At 40.9% G+C, this 15,703-nt stretch overlaps 1 protein-coding gene across 1 annotated transcript; it reads left to right on the top strand.

Annotated features, from left to right (window-relative positions):
• Window positions 1-4,379: 4,379 nt before the first annotated feature.
• depdc7a (DEP domain containing 7, paralog a) lies at window positions 4,380-14,848 on the top strand. Its single transcript, XM_084348228.1, has 9 exons — window positions 4,380-4,480; window positions 8,301-8,766; window positions 10,456-10,586; window positions 10,695-10,884; window positions 12,046-12,266; window positions 12,426-12,568; window positions 12,647-12,772; window positions 13,102-13,180; window positions 13,519-14,848. Exons 1-9 carry the CDS (start codon window positions 4,465-4,467, stop codon window positions 13,740-13,742), a joined length of 1,596 nt encoding a protein of 531 aa, XP_084204354.1. The 5' UTR covers window positions 4,380-4,464; the 3' UTR covers window positions 13,743-14,848.
• Window positions 14,849-15,703: the final 855 nt, after the last annotated feature.

Here is a 15,703-nt window from a genome sequence, read left to right as displayed (position 1 = left end):
GTGAGAATGTGAGAAGGGCACAGTAACTGGACGACTGTGTGTTGGATAAGACTGCAAAACATATTTGTTTTGGAAATGTTCTGTAGTTAAAACCTAACGTGCCGTGTGATGATGGTGCAGTTTAAAGCTGTTTTAACCAATCATGTAGCTAAACCTGTGGAGAGGAGAGTTACAGATTTATCCTTAACCTGGCAGCTGCAGACTAGCAGACTAATCTGGCATGTTCCACTACATCTGAACATCAGTGGTGAAAAATAACTCAGTACTGCACTTTTAGGGTACTTTACTTGGTTGGTATACTACTTTAAACTCTTCTTCCACTTCAGAGGAAGATGTTGTAACTTTTACACTTAAAAATTAAGACAGATTTCACCAAACCTTCTGGCCTGTAATCCTGACAAAAAAATCAGTCTGAGTTGTCTGAGTTTTATTTTCCACATTTAACTTTTCAAATGAGTTGGGATAATTGTTCGGCCTCCCCCCTAGAATGGGAACAAACAAATGGACTTCAGTACTTAACTGTATATGAGGTGGTTAGGACAATCTCAGCCATTTAGGAAAGCAAAATGCTGCTCAAACACTGATGTATTAGTCAGTTGATCACTCACAGGAGTCGATTTTACTTCTTATACTATAACCAGGGCTGGTTGGGTCAGATTACTGTGAAGTTTAGTCCATTTTGAATCGGAATGACATGGTGATTTTTGTAATCCATTTAATTATATAAAAACATTGTTCCAACACTGGAAAAATTGCACATTACACTAAGAAACTAATCGTTTTTCCCATTTTTGATGAATCTACAGTCAAATTAAATTACCCTTACAAAAAGAGTACCGGCACAGACTACAGGTGTGCTGTGTGTATTCTAGGGGATGTTGGGTTTTTTTTGCGTAAGGTTTTGTTTCTGCTGTTTTCCAATCAAAGGCCACATGAAGGATTTTGTTATTGTGATGAAGGAGAAGCACTGACTCAAAATGTTCATCTCCCATTTCCGATGTAAATAAAAGGAGAAAAAAAACTTCCTTATAGTCATTGAAAAACAAGAACAAATAGCAGTTAATTCGTCGTTAAACTGGCAACCTGAGAGAGGTTACTTACTTTGTTAATTAGTAGAAAATATTCAGCATATTAACATTCATGGAAAATGTTTCATTGTTTTAAAATGACCATATTTTAAGGATGGAATAAAAAATGTAATCAAGTAATCCATGACAATGTAACTATAATTCAATTATGCATTTTTTCTAATGTAATCTGGGCTGATTATAGCAAATGATTTTTTTGTAATTTGACTACATAATCCAGATTACATGTAATCTGTTACTACCCGACTCTGACTTTATACTGAGTAGAATTTTAAATGCAGGACTTTTTATTGTAATTGAGATTTGTTTTAACTGTGGCAGCAGTATCTGTACTCACAGTAATTGAAGGAACTAAATAAATTGCATTTGAGGGCTGGGAATTCTCATTCTCATGAACCCCTGAGGGTTGATGACGCTGCTCCTGCCACCTGTTTGTCAAGTGTCTTAACATTTCCTTCATTTCTTCCGTGTCACACTGCATTCCTAAACAGAAACTTGCATTGTGAGTCTTTTCTACCTCCTGGAGAAAATTCCTAAGGATATTTGTCATCATCATAACTGTCAACAAACTACTACGTGACTGACATTGCACGACCGATAAGTATGAAGGGGAAGAAAAGAGGGAAATATGCAGGGCTTTCCGGGCATATGGAGAGAAGCAGGAGAGTAAATATTGCTTTAACCTTGTGGGCCTGAATATCTGATTGCGTTAACCAGAGTGCTCTCTCTTTCTGTCTCCCGTCTCTGTCTCATTTTCTGTTTTGGTCTGAAACATGTGTCACTCTACAGCACTGAAGTCAGCTCTGTGACGAGTTCACAAATACCAGCACATCAAACTGAAATGCATTCACTTGAAGAGTTGCAAAACCAGTTTCGCCATCAACCAAAGACTTCTCACTCTAACTGAAGGCACAGAGTTGCCTTTTAAATACAGTGTGGGTTTCCTTATGACATGATGGCCGTATGAATTCATAAAATACACCATCTGCAGCAACAGAAAGGGTACGTTTATGTACACACACAGCATGCTAAAGCTACAACCAAGTACACTGACTGAGCTTGTGTGTATTCAGTGCTCAGAGATTGTTTGACGCCAGAGACTGACGTAATGCTTGTGATTTGTAGGTCATTGTGGTGACTGTCTGCAACGTGTTTAAAGTGTGGGGTTTACTTTTGTGACTGAAAAAAAAAAGTCAAAATTCAGATGTGACGTATCATTTTTGATTCAGGGAAAAGGGGTTTTACTTGAGCAGCTTTCTGATTGACATTAAAGGTGCAATGTGTAAGAATTTTAGTTGAAAACATCCAATAATGTACTAAAGTTTGAGCAGAATGTGAGGAAATAACCGATTTGATGTTGTGATGTCTATGAATTGTCGCAGAGCTATCTACAGGAAGATGGCGTGCTAACCAGCTAGTCCCGGCCCAACACTACCCTGCTGCTCCACAGGCTCCCAGTTCAGACTGCTATCTGCACGGCTAACTGAGCTAACTAGCTAATGGCAGCTACAGTTAGCAGAAGTTAGCAGTTACTCTGGTGATATGCTGCCCCCTATGGGTTTGGAGTATGAATCCAACAGGTGGCCACTTCTTACATATTGCACCTTTAAATTCCTGAGTCCTTATGATGGATTGTTGATTTTGTAATAGTATTTTGTTTAATCGTTCTTGTTCGGGTCGTTCCGATACCAATATCAGTATCGGAAATGCCTCCGATACTGCCTAAAATGCTGAAATCGATATCGGTGAGTAAAGAGAAGCACCACTTCAATACCAGGTCAGTGATTTATCAGAAATGAGACCCCGCAGGGTCCCGTAAACCTTAAAACTTAACAGATTTTGTACTGCACAAGAAGATAATACCCATAAACAGCAAGCTTGTATAACTTACACGCACATCCATAACCATCATATCCGTTATCATCCATATATTTATGCTTTGGTATCAGATCAGCACTCAGTATCAGCTGATGCACCAAGTTCAGTTCACCCCTCCTTCCTCCTTTAATACCTTCTTGTCCATAATGTAGGCACGTCTTAAACTTCCTCCAAAGCCAAACATTATACAACTGTTGCAATCAACTAAGTATGATGAGTAAACACAACTACATCATGTGTAAAATCAGCAGAGAGCCCCTTTAAAGTTACACATAAGCACACCTGTAGTCTTTATAAAGCACCCCGCCTTGCTCAAGAGCAGCTCAACAAGCCAAAGAAATTCCTCCTTCTTTTGTCATACTGCTGACTTTCTGCTCCGTCTCTAATCAAAAGGCTAACAGACGTAGAAACTGTGTGCACCTGCTTACACGCTCTCACTTCACCTGTTGTAAAAGAGCATTTTTCGACATAAAAGAGCTGCAGAGGACAGTAATCAAACCGGTTTTTCCCAGCTGCCTGTGCGCCTCACCCCTTGCGCCACACACATGTCTCTCGACGATGATAGCAGTCTTTCTTTCAGTCTCCCTTTTCGGCGAGTGACCAACATTGTGTTCACAGTGTCAGCTTACTGCTTTTCCATTGTCAGACTACACCCGGAGAAAGAAGGCACCGGGTCAGAGCCTCAGTGCCTACCTGTGTGTTCACTCTGGGGTGTGTTTATGATTCAAGTTCAGCGACAACCTGCCCTGTGTACATAATTCAAGCCAAGTTTGGGAAAGCATCAGGGCCATTTTGACACCTGGGGCACCTGCAGTCACATATGTCAGTATTGTGTCCACAGATTTGTTTTTTGTCTTTACCCTTTAAATCCCACTCATTCAAACATTCATCTTCTCTCTCTCAGCATTTCCATACCTGTCGGACATGGTGGCTGCTGTTTCTGATATCATATCAGATTTCCTTTCACTGTAGGCTTTCAGGGTGTGACTATGTGAGTGAAAGGTTGTGTGAAAACTTCCTGGATTTTAAGCGTTTCCTTTAAATGAAAAGTCTATTACTTTAAGGCTTCTTTAAGTACTTTGGTGTGAAATGTCAGCAAATTGTGCATGTTGCCTTTGGCTCCTCTGAATTGCATTGTAATGACTAATGCATTCATGTGAGAGAAGAAAATAATTAGAGCCACCTGTAAGAGTCAAACCTTTTGCCGAGGAAGACACCAATGTGCTCTTCCTTCCTTTCACAGTTTCACTAAGATTTGGCCAAATGTAAGAATAAGTGAGCCAGTGGCTTTTGTTCATCTTGGGGGGAAACAGTGGGAGCCTCATTATCACGGTAATGCCCGGGCAGGGCGGTGATTGGCACATGAATAATGTATTACAGTGGGAGGGGACGGTTTCGGGCTTGACTGTAGTTAGTTGCGTGCGTCACGTTGTGGATTGAAGACATTAGAAGGACATGGTCTGAATGGCTGTCTTTACAGTCACTGGAGGAAGTTTTCATGCACCGAACACCAGGTAATACAAATTTAATCACTAGTAGCTGGAAAAACACTGATTAGTTGTTGTCGGATTACTCGTGGTGCTTGAAATAACGTTTTAACCAATGGAGTTTGGCGTGTTTAGTCCTGTAACATGCTGTGTGGATGTTTTAAGAAAGTACATTTTAATGTGTCGCCTAGCGATAGTGTGTATTTGCCTGAAGCTATTTAAATGTATTGTGACATTTTACGCACACCGTGAGTCTGGGTCTATTTCGGCTTGTGTTTTTAAAAGAAAATGTGTTTTTCTAGAGAGTTATGTGAAATAAAAGCGAAATTCCCTTGTTTCTGATATACAATGTTTATGCCGCCATTGTAATCTGCACATTTATTGTAGATTGAGTTTTGAAAATTAGTGAAAAACAAAGTCTATAATGTGTAATTAACAAATCTTATTAAGCTAATTTATTAAGAGTCCAGATATCAATAAAAACAAAGTTTGGTCTTCTTTGACATTTGAGCTCAGCGCCGACTCAGCATCCCGTGTTTGTGTCCAAAACACAGGTAGAACAGGTGATTCGCGCGCGTGTTTGTTTTCACATATAAAGGCCACTATAAACTATACATCACACAGGATGTGAGGGTTTCAAACCCATACGGGCCAATAGCCTGCCGTGTTCAGATTGTGTCCTGAGGCTTGATCGGTTAAATCTGGCCGGTCTCAGCATGTTAGAGGAATGAAGGTATCTGCCACAGGCTGTTAACGACCCGCTGCTTATTGGTCTGATGTGCCTGGAATAATCAGTCCTGAGCTTTAATGGTGCGAAAGTCGTGAAGCTGTGGTGATGTTGCTTTGCAGCTCAGGTTAGGAGATGTTCACAGGGGAGGTGTCCCCTTGTGCTCAATGCGCTGCTCCCTCTGCGATTATTTACCTCGACTGCTGTGTGCAAACACACTGCTCACTGTTGTACTTGGCTGAGGTACGGGTCAGTCCCCTCTTGCATCCTGCAGTCTATCTGCTGGGGTTTTTTCTTTTTTTAAATAAAGGGGACCAGTAGTCACAGGGAAGAAGTCTGGCGTCAGTTATACAAACTGGGCTCAAATCTCAGCCTGGCGCAAGCAACACGAGGTGACAGAGCGCAGCCGGGTTCCCAGGACTTTTCTGGCCCCCACCTGACCTCTATTCTTTTTTTCCCCCTTTTAAACAAGCATTAATGGATATTGATAATGATCAGATCCGGATTTATTGTGTGACTGCTAATCCAGGGACCCCTGATGGGATTTTCCAGATGGCCCTTCTCTAGGACTACCTAAATCAAGGATTTCATTCTGGTAATGCAGTTTCTTTCTCCTGCTAAAGAGTATATATTAATCCTGTGCTGGACTGCATTTTAAAGTGAGTTTGAAGTGACTGACTTGTGTTATTTAGACTTCCAAGTTTTCACAGCTACTTTAACGGTGCACTATGCAGTTTCGGGAGAGATCGTCATCATTTTTATGCTGAAACAAACTAAATAAATGAGCTCTCTTTCGTTGTCATGAAAGGACAACACAGTTTCATGCTCTGTTCATATGTGGCGGACCCTGCCACCTTTCCCGCTTCAAACAGTGTTCTAGGGAACTTACTTTCCTCTGAGAACAGCTTGTTTATTCAGTTATGGAACAAATAAATATCTTAGTTTGTATTATTACCTCATTGATATTGTAAATATTACATTTCGGCGTTTGTATTTCTTCTCCAAAACTACATAATGCCCCTTCAGAGAAATGTTTTCACTCATTTTATCTGAATTATTTTATGCACGCAAGCTGCTGAAAGTTGTTCCTCCTCTAACAGCTGCAGCAGCCTCATGTTGTTCTTCCCTGATATGCAAATCCCCAGTTCAGGACAGCTTCTTCTCGACCAGAGGGAGACACAGTTTGACGTAGATGTATCTCATTAATCAGCAGATCACCGAGAAATCAGCCCCACACACCTCTTCCTCTAGTCTACATGTTGTATTTTTCGAAACAAGTGGGTGAACATCTGCTTGCTTGGTGCCGCACTCATCCCGAGTGTTTTTGTGCGTGTCAAGTTTTACAGATGGGTCAGCAACAGTATTTGTCATGTGCTGTTATCATAACACGGACCCTGGCTGCTGCTGACAGCGCCTGATTTACGGCCCCTGGCCGCAGGGAGTCTCTCAGATCTTCCCCTAGCATTTGCTCAGCAGGCTTTAAATGCTTCCTGTTGTGAGATGAAGGCCACGCTAACATCTCAATATGGCCAGATATGCTTTCTTTCAGTGTAAGTCTGATTTGTAGTGGATGACACACAAGTCGTTTATTCCATCAGCAAAGACATGAGATGAGATGTGTTGAACGTGCCAGTCTTTGATTGCATGACTCATCTTCTGATGTGTGTGCACATATCAGCAGCAATGCAGCCCGTCCAGTGGAAAATACAACAGCAACATATCAGGATATCTCTTGTGAGGGAGGGCTCACAATATGATCATTGTGTCTGTTTCCTTGTGCGTCTGTGATCGAGCGTGGCGGGCCGTGTAGACAGATTGCATCAGGTGTCTGTTCTGGTAAGAAAATCAGGCACAGATGAGTCTCTTTGTTCTTCCTAATGTCATTAAGCCACACTGGCTGACTGCAGTATCTGATTATTAGCTTTTGAACATATTGTACACAAGCATGGCTCAGAAGAAGATCTGGGTTCGGCTGCTGCACCCCTGTGAGATGCATTGATCTTGGACCATGTGCTGTTACACCCACATGCATTGACTTGAAATCAGATTCTGATTATGTGAACTGACGCAGAGGAGAGGGAGTGTGTGTTTTCCACGCAGACAGAAAGCGCAATTCCCTGTAGTTTCTGAGAAAGTGCTCGGACAATGGACAATGCCGAGAACGTCAAGCGTGGAATAATAAGTGGTCAACAAAAAGACTTGTGTTCGGGAAAGTTTTTTAGCGCGCTTTTAAATCATCTGCATGAGAAAAAACTGGAGCCAAACCACATGCGAAAAACATTTCTTATTATTTCATGGTCAATATCAACAACATATATGCCAATTCTGATGTATCTGTTATAGGTCAATATCAGCCGATAATCAGCTGATATATCGGTCGGGGCACTAGAAAAAACATTCATTTTCTTTCTGATTACCCTTTCTTAATTATTTATACAGGTGAGTATATCATATATTAATTAATAGCTTAGCTTGAACATCTAAAATGTTAGAAAATAGTTTGCCATCACAATTTCCCTGAGCCAAAGGTGGATGTCTGCAAATTTAATCTGCCCAGTAGTCACACAGTAGATACCCAAAGCCTTTTATTTTCACAATTAATCATTGAGTCTTATAAATGTCAAAAACATAGATACAAAAAATGGCAATTTCTCAGAGCAATTTGTTAATTTAGTCGAGCTAATAGTCCAAAACCCAAATATCTTCATTTACTAACATAAGAAGCAAAGAAAAGCAGCAAATCTTAGAATCTTTAGAGACTAGATTATCAAAATAGTTGGCAATTACTTTCCTGTCAACTAATCAGTGCAGCTCTACTTCCAACAAGCAAACTTTTGTTCTTGACAATCGACTTATAATAAGATATAAAGAGAAAAAGCAGGACCAAATTAAATATACAAGCAATGAAATATAAAATAACTATAAAAAAAGGGTGCATTAAACTATAGTTAAATATCAGATTTTATTGTTGCTCCACATGTGTATCTTTATGTAAAACGTCATTACTCGGTTGAAATCTGTGCTATAATTAAAATGTGAATCATTAATGTAAAGGAAGCTCACTTCCTGCTTCTCCTGGCGTCCACCATCCACTGATTCTCTCCCCTCCTCCTCCATCAGAACAAGGCATGGCTGGGAAGCCTTTCCGGGCCACCTACATCTGGGGCAGCATCATCTCCAATCTCCACACTCACGTGGAGGTCAAGCGGCGGCGCCACAACCTGAAGTCCTACCATGACTGCTTCCTGGGCTCAGAGGCCGTGGACGTGGTGTTGGCGCACATCACCCTGAACCGTTTCTTTGGCGACGAGGCGGTGCCCCGCTACAAGGCCGTCCGCCTCTGTCAGGCCCTGATGGACTCGAGGGTGTTTGAGCCGGTGGGCGTTAAAGTTTTTGGGAAGGAAAAGAAGCGAGCCACATTTGAGGACGGTAGCTGCAGTCTGTACAGGTTCCTGAGCCCAACGACCAGCTCATCATCATCATCGCTGAACAACGCAAACTCTCACTCCACCAGTACCATCGAGAGCGGCTATGACTCACCCAGCATGAACAGGAACAAGAACAGCTACAGTCCATCACGTGAGAGGTACAGACTCGTGTCATAACATCTTCAGATCGAATTTTTGATTTGCTTTGTTCTCCTTCCTCCAGAGCTAATCCCAAATCCGGCATAAATTAAGACTAGGTGCTTCTGAAAACTAGTGAGGCATGACCTGAGACTCTTGAAGTCCCATAACGCAGTCTGATACTCTTAATTTCCAGTAACCCCCTCATTACCAATGTCATAGTCAGTTCAAATACAAGCATTAATTGCAAAATCAAAAGGTAGGTATGTAAGTAAGTGAAACAGGGTTCACGTGTCTTGAAATTGTTTTACAGTGTGTAAGATTTTAGTTGAAAACAATCAAAAATTAGCAAAAATTATCACCAAAATGTGAAGAAACGACAGTTTTGTCAGTTCAAGTTAGCATGCTAACCAGCTAGCTCTGGCCTGTTCTGGTCAAAGCTTCTGTGCTAGCGGTGTCAACAATGCTTCCCCCAGTCCGGACTGCTGGCTGCAAAGCTAACTGAGCTAACTGGCTAATGGCAGATACAGTTAGCAGCAGCTAGCAGTTACTCGAGTGATTTGCTCCCTCCTATTTGTTTTGAGTATGAATTTGACATTCGGCCAATTCTTACATATTGCACCTTTAATAAGTAAATAATCATTTTGAGTATATAAGTCGCTGGAAAAGCGTGAAGCTTAACTCTGTTAAGAAAGGTTTCAAAAATCTGCCTACCAGCACCTTTGATGTTCATTAATTAACATGTTTTATCGTGTTTGTTTACAATACATAGACTGCAGTGAAAATGACAATTTGTTAAAGACAAAAGAAATTACGTGTCGGACTATTTTTGGACTGTTGTAACATCCTGTAGTCTCTGCTGTATGACGGGCAATCTCATGGCGATGAGAAGACTCATGCCAGTTACTGAGTCACAGTCCCCAAGAAAAGCCACAATGTGCAGTTTTTACAATAAAATTCTTGAGAAGATCTTGTTACAGAGCTAAGTTAGCTGCTCCACCTCTGTTTCTAGTCTTCAGATTCAGGTCTACTCACATACAGTATGTGCAATTTGCCAAAATATGAGGAAAGATAAAAAAGGAAGTACTTCACGTCTAGAAGCATAAATAGAAAATTGACGGTAAAATGTGACTAAACTTGCTGAGCTAACAGTTACATCATATATGTCATAGCTTCATAAGTCCCCTAAGCCAATAAGCGTATTTCTCCTTCATCTACATCTCCTTTGAGGCCGGAGAATTAAATTGTAGGGAGGCTGTTGAACATGTAGACCAGACAGGCAGGATGACGCATGGCCTCAGCACTTTGTAGTGCTGCGACAGTGACAGCTCCAGACGGGACCAGAGGACAGCCCTGATGTCACTAATAGGAGATGAAAGATTCAGAGGAGCCACGTGCTCTAACAGTTTAAACGAGGCTTTTGCTATTTGAGGCACAAGGCCGAGTCACGTCTTAATGGGAGATAATGTAAATAAACAGAAAAGAAAAGCGTCCTATTTAATGTTCCCTCAGAAATTGTTCGGTGCTGAAAATTGAGCATTTATTTAGTCTGTTTTGATTTCAAATGACCAATATCAAAGCAGCGTCAAGCTGCGACTGAATCACAGTTACCAGAAAACAGCCCGATGCCACATTCGCTCCTGTAATGAGTCAATTTTTCTTCTTTTTCAATCACCATCACTGATTGCTGTTATTATGTGACTCTTCAGACAAGAGGCGCTGAGCTACTCCACCCACTCCCCTGTTAGTTCAGACAAATCACTGGAGGACGTGCTCGGAAACCTCAACCTGAGCTCCACCATCACCCCTCAGATGATCAACTTAGGCCTATCACAAGAGCGTAAGTCGTCTTCCATCTGATGAGAATGACGTACAAGCCTTTCACACTACGTGTCTGTCTGTCTGCGTATCTCTGACCCCTGTGGCCTTAACTCTTGTGTTTTCACAGTTGTGGATGAGGTGTGGCACCAGCAGGCGGTGTTCCGACTGTTGCAGCTGATTGAGCTCCCCCTGTTGGAGAGCTTGTTAGAGGGTAAAGATACGTCGCGGCCTCCCCATGGCATGGACAGTGACCCGGACCTGTTGTATACATCAAGCTACCTAGACCGTGAGGTCCTCAAGGCCTTCAGTGAAGCACAGTAAGTCCTCTAAAGCTTCACTTAATTGAATATATGTTTTTTGGGATCTGTGTTTTGGGTCATAATCTGCTCTTTTCTTTAACTCTTTAACATCTTTACAGACAAAATGATAAAATAAAATCTTTAAAATGTTACGTATATAAGGATTTCCTCCTAAGTTTGTGTTTTGCCATGCTCTTTAACAAATAGGAAAACACTATTGAGCATCGATTTGTTGATTGGATGGTGAAATTATTTGTAGGTGTCGAGTTTAAAACCATTTAAATGACATTTTGTCATTGAAATAGTATTGAAATAAAAGTTACAGTGGTGGAAAATAACTAAGTACTGTACCTAAATACATTTTGTGGCACTTGTACTGTAACTGAGAATTTTTCATTTAATCCTACTTTACACCTTCACTGCATTTCAAAGGAGCTTATTGTACTTTTTACTCCACTACATTCATTTAAAAGCTATAGTTAGTCCGTACAGTGAAGATAAAGATTGTGCATAAAAAACATGTATTGCGTTGTTACAGCTGATTACATTAAACATGATACTATCTCTTATATTGCTGCATCAAAAATAATGATCCCATAATAATAACAGCACAACACTGAAAAGGGTCATTCTGCATAATTAGTACTTTTAGTTTTGATACTTTAAGCACTTTTTGATGCTAATACTGATATACTTGTACTTAAAGGTCCCATATTATGCTCATTTTCAGGTTGATACTTTTATTTTGGGTGTCTACTAGAAAGTGTTTTCGTGCTTTAATGTCCTCCGTCCGAATGCTCCGTTTTAGAGCCAGTCTGCTCTGATTGGTCAACTCTCACAGGCCCGAGTCTGAGACGTGGAAGTCTGACTTTCTATAATATGGGACCTTTAAGTGAAAGTTTTTACGCAGGACTTTATTCCAATAGAGTGTTTTTATAGTGTAGTGTTGCTACTTCTACTTAAATAAATCATCATGACGAAATGCTGATGTGTTAAGCCTGGTTTAACCTATCTGCTCGCTGTGTTTTCGCCTGGAACTGACCAAATCCATGCTTGCTTACTGGAGACAGTTGAGATCAAGAGCTTGTGTGACCTCCTTTCTATCTCTCCATCTCTGAGTCGCTCCTTTGACCAATCTGTCGGCTGTGTTTAAAATCATTACCCTCCCCTCTCCCTCAGGGCCGATGAGTGGATGTCAGGCGCAGTGGACTGTCTCGAGTTTTTGCCTGATGAACTGGTGGTGGAGGTCAGTCGAGGTTTGTCTGGCTGCACTGACGACCTGCCTCAGTGTAAGAGGCTGCTCTACGAGGTCCTGGCTCAGCATTACGGACACACACAACAGCCGCCTCTGCTCAGCAACCACATTTTCGAAATCTACTCTGGCATCTCGGAGCTACTCGGTAAGACATGGAGCCATCAGATGTCTTTGATATCCTGTTTTATGGTGATGCATAAAGGCAGGTTGCATAAATGTTGCTGCCCATGCCAGTTAAATCACAAGGGCTGTTTTCCTCAAACTCACTGTTTTCATTCCTGTATTTTCTGTTGTATGTTCACAGTGAACGGCAAGCAAGAGCAAGCTCTGGAGACTCTGCAGCTGAGCCTGAAGCTGCAGGACTCTCGCAACAGGGAGGAGCTCCGGCGACTCCTGAGATTCATGGCCATCGCAGCCAGGCCACAGGAGGTCAAACTGCACAAAGAGGTGAGGGCTTTTGTGCATCTCATGTGTATCCGCTCATGTATAATTGATCTCTGCTAACTCGAAATAATTCTGTGTCAGATTGAGAACAGAATGGCGGTGAAAAGGTCGTTCTCCAGTGCCATCGTCTACAGCAGAAGACTCTCCAAAGGCAAGGTGGACCTGATGGTGCTGTTCATGATGGACAACCACTGTGATCTGTTCAAAGTGAGTGTTCTTGATTTGTCACTTTGCCAGTGGGTATACATGTGTGTGTGTCCGGTCATCCAATCACCATCTCTTAGTCACTGTATCAATACAATGACTAAGGTCTTTTGCAACAATGTTGATCGTTACATCCTTCGTTCAGCGCCTACAGAATGCTGTTAACTCAGGCTGTTAGAAGCAGGATTGCCACCCTGACATTAAATCAAAGTGATTGAGTGTAAGAGCACAGACGGCCAAAAAAACCAAGGAAACATAAAACTTATGTTTATTATGATGATCTTATGAATAAAAAGGTAAACAGAAACTTCTTTTGCTCTCTTTTCCACCAGATTCCTGTTTCTTTGCACAAGATGGTCAGTGACAGAATAATCAATATAATGAAAGGGAAGGATCCAGATGTGGTAACAGGTAGGCAGATTTTCCTTGTATCTATCCATCTTAAGACATTCTGTTTGTTTAAAGGGTAACGCCACCAATTTTCCATGTTAAAGTCTGTTTACAGGTCTTGCGGAGTACTGCTGCGCAAGACAGGCAGTTTTTCAGATTACATGCAGCTTCCTCTGGGGCCACATAAGGCTTTATACTACTTTTTTCACATATGCAGTAGTACTCCCCAAGACCTGTAAGGACACTTTAACCTGCAAAATACATTGGCGGAGTTACCCTTTAAATGCTGTTTGTGCAACCACTGCGGTAGAACTCACCTTTCACTTCATTTCTGTTTCTCTAATCACTCTTTACTGCAGGATCAACATACTGCACCAGAGTAAGTGCTACGACCTATTCAGAAAATGCGCAAAAAACCACCAAAGAAGAACTTCGGTCCTTACTGCGGGCAGTCCACGAGAACCCCAAACTCTCCTCCAAAGAGAAGAGGCGGCTGCTGGGGCAGTTCTACAAAGGCCACCCAGAGATTTTTGTTCAGTACTTTGGAAATCGATTGTACAGTGTCAACATGTTGTTACAGTGATATTTATTTTTTAACACTTCATGTATTATAATGTAAAAAGAGGTAGATGTGATGTAAATGATGTGCAGTATAGTAAGTGGATTGTATTTGCTTGTATGCAAATAGTTTAGACTACTGAACAAGAATGTGAATTTTAAATGTAGAGACTCTTGAGAAGCTGCGATATTTAAGGACTTCATTACTTCAATTTCTTAGATATTTTTCTTTGGTGCAGGACACTAACATGAAAAGTCCCTTTTAGTTATATATGCGACTCTGTTACTTTCCCAGAATGACAAAAAGAACCAAGTGTTCTTACGTTTTTTTTTTTTTTTTATGTTTTCACCCTGCAATGGGTCTCGATGTCTGCAGCCTATAAGGTCAAGTCTGCGTATGGCGTTTTCAATGGATGTATTCTTTGTGCTTGTGCAATAGGAACAGTGTTAGCAATAAAGAAATGTGTCTGTTCATGTGGCTTCTCATATACAATGTGATGTACAGTCGAGCTACGTCTGTCTGAGGAGCGGAAATTTGAACCTGGCAATTTGAAAGTCTGATGCTGTGCTGCAGTAAACAGTCAGAGACATTCATGAGAGTCAGCCCTCTGGGTTTTTTGTGTTTGTTTGCAACAAATCAGCAAAACAGATGTTTGTACTTTTTTTTTTTTTGTTGAAAACCGTAGCCATGTTTTAGTGGCATCTTCAGGGTTCTGTTTTAAATAAGGTTAATGTACTCCTCCTAATCAGTTGAGGAAATCACTCCCATATTTCCTTGTGACAAAAGCATTCCCAAATCCTGTTAAAACCACACACAGCTTGCTCGTATTTTGGCAGAACGTAGTAAAATTGTTAAGCATTCATAAAAGGTACATTTCCCTTTTTTTTTATTGCGGAAACAAAATGTGTATTATTTGATTCAACCGCTAAACAGGAATAAGATTTGATTTTGAGACAGTTTGCCTGACTTTGTGTCCATTTACTTGACCACACACAGGCCGTGCACATCCATTTAAAACAGTCACCTCTTTTTTCGATAGAGAGTGGTGTAACTGGGGAATCTGAGGCTGTTGGTTCCCAGTCAACTAACATATTATTGTGTCTGTAAAATAAAAAATGTGATGTCTTTCATATTCTGTCATTGTTTGTGTTACCAGTTCCAACGCTCTCATCTCGACATCTCAAGAAAAAAATTGTGCTTCTTTCTTTATCAGACATGCCTTTGATGCTAAAAAGCAAAATCAGACGTTTATTACTGTGCTTTGACTGTTTTTTTAGCTGAAATCAATGACTACAAATTCACAGCTTACCTGACAACGACGGCCAACAAGCAATTATTTTGCTTGATAGGTACTGACACTTTGAGGGAAACAAATTACTCTGATTGTCATTGAGAAGCTGTTAAATACAAGAACACATCATAGATATTATTCTTTTCTTAAAGACAGTCTGTTGCTTTAATTATAGAGTCGGTGGTGCAAATGTCAAAATAGCAATCAGACTATAATTAATCGTATTATGTTGTAGCAGAATGGTGTTCTGCATGAAATGTTTTATGCCACCTACATATGAATAGGCAGAGCTGAGATAGGCTGCCGCACATCAGAATAAAGGCTGCAGCCAGATAATGATGTTATCAGGCCAATGTGAAAATAAGCAGCTGGCTGACACTGAAAAATATTCACCGTGTAAAGTAAATTTATTTTCAATCAAGAAGAGCTTGTTACACCAATGAACTGTCTGGATATGTCAGCTTATGTTGTAAATCAGTTGAAGATGATTTTTATTTTTGTATTTTCAGAATCTGAAAGTCTACGTGGTTAAAATGCAAACAGGAGCAAACCCTCTATTCTTAAATAAGGGCTCCTTAACCTTTTCAAAGCTAGCTAATCCTTCTGTCTTCCGTTGATCTTGTTAATTGGACAGTGGATCCTTTCAGGACAACTAAGTGTCACGATCTGCCACCTGGTGGTAACAACAAGGCCT

The sequence above is a fragment of the Pagrus pagrus genome, assembly GCF_965226575.1.
Source record: "Pagrus pagrus genome assembly, chromosome: 1".
NCBI classification, from domain to species: Eukaryota; Metazoa; Chordata; class Actinopteri; order Spariformes; family Sparidae; genus Pagrus; species Pagrus pagrus.
Note: the sequence above shows the minus strand (reverse complement) of the source record. Positions and strands in the feature narration are given on the sequence as shown.

What these genes read in the sequence shown, in the direction of transcription:
- depdc7a (XM_084348228.1), top strand. An exon ending in TACAGTCCATCACGTGAGAG is followed by an intron (nt 8,767 to 10,455) that starts GTACAGACTCGT and finishes GTGACTCTTCAG; the next exon opens with ACAAGAGGCGCTGAGCTACT. An exon ending in ACCACTGTGATCTGTTCAAA is followed by an intron (nt 12,773 to 13,101) that starts GTGAGTGTTCTT and finishes CTTTTCCACCAG; the next exon opens with ATTCCTGTTTCTTTGCACAA.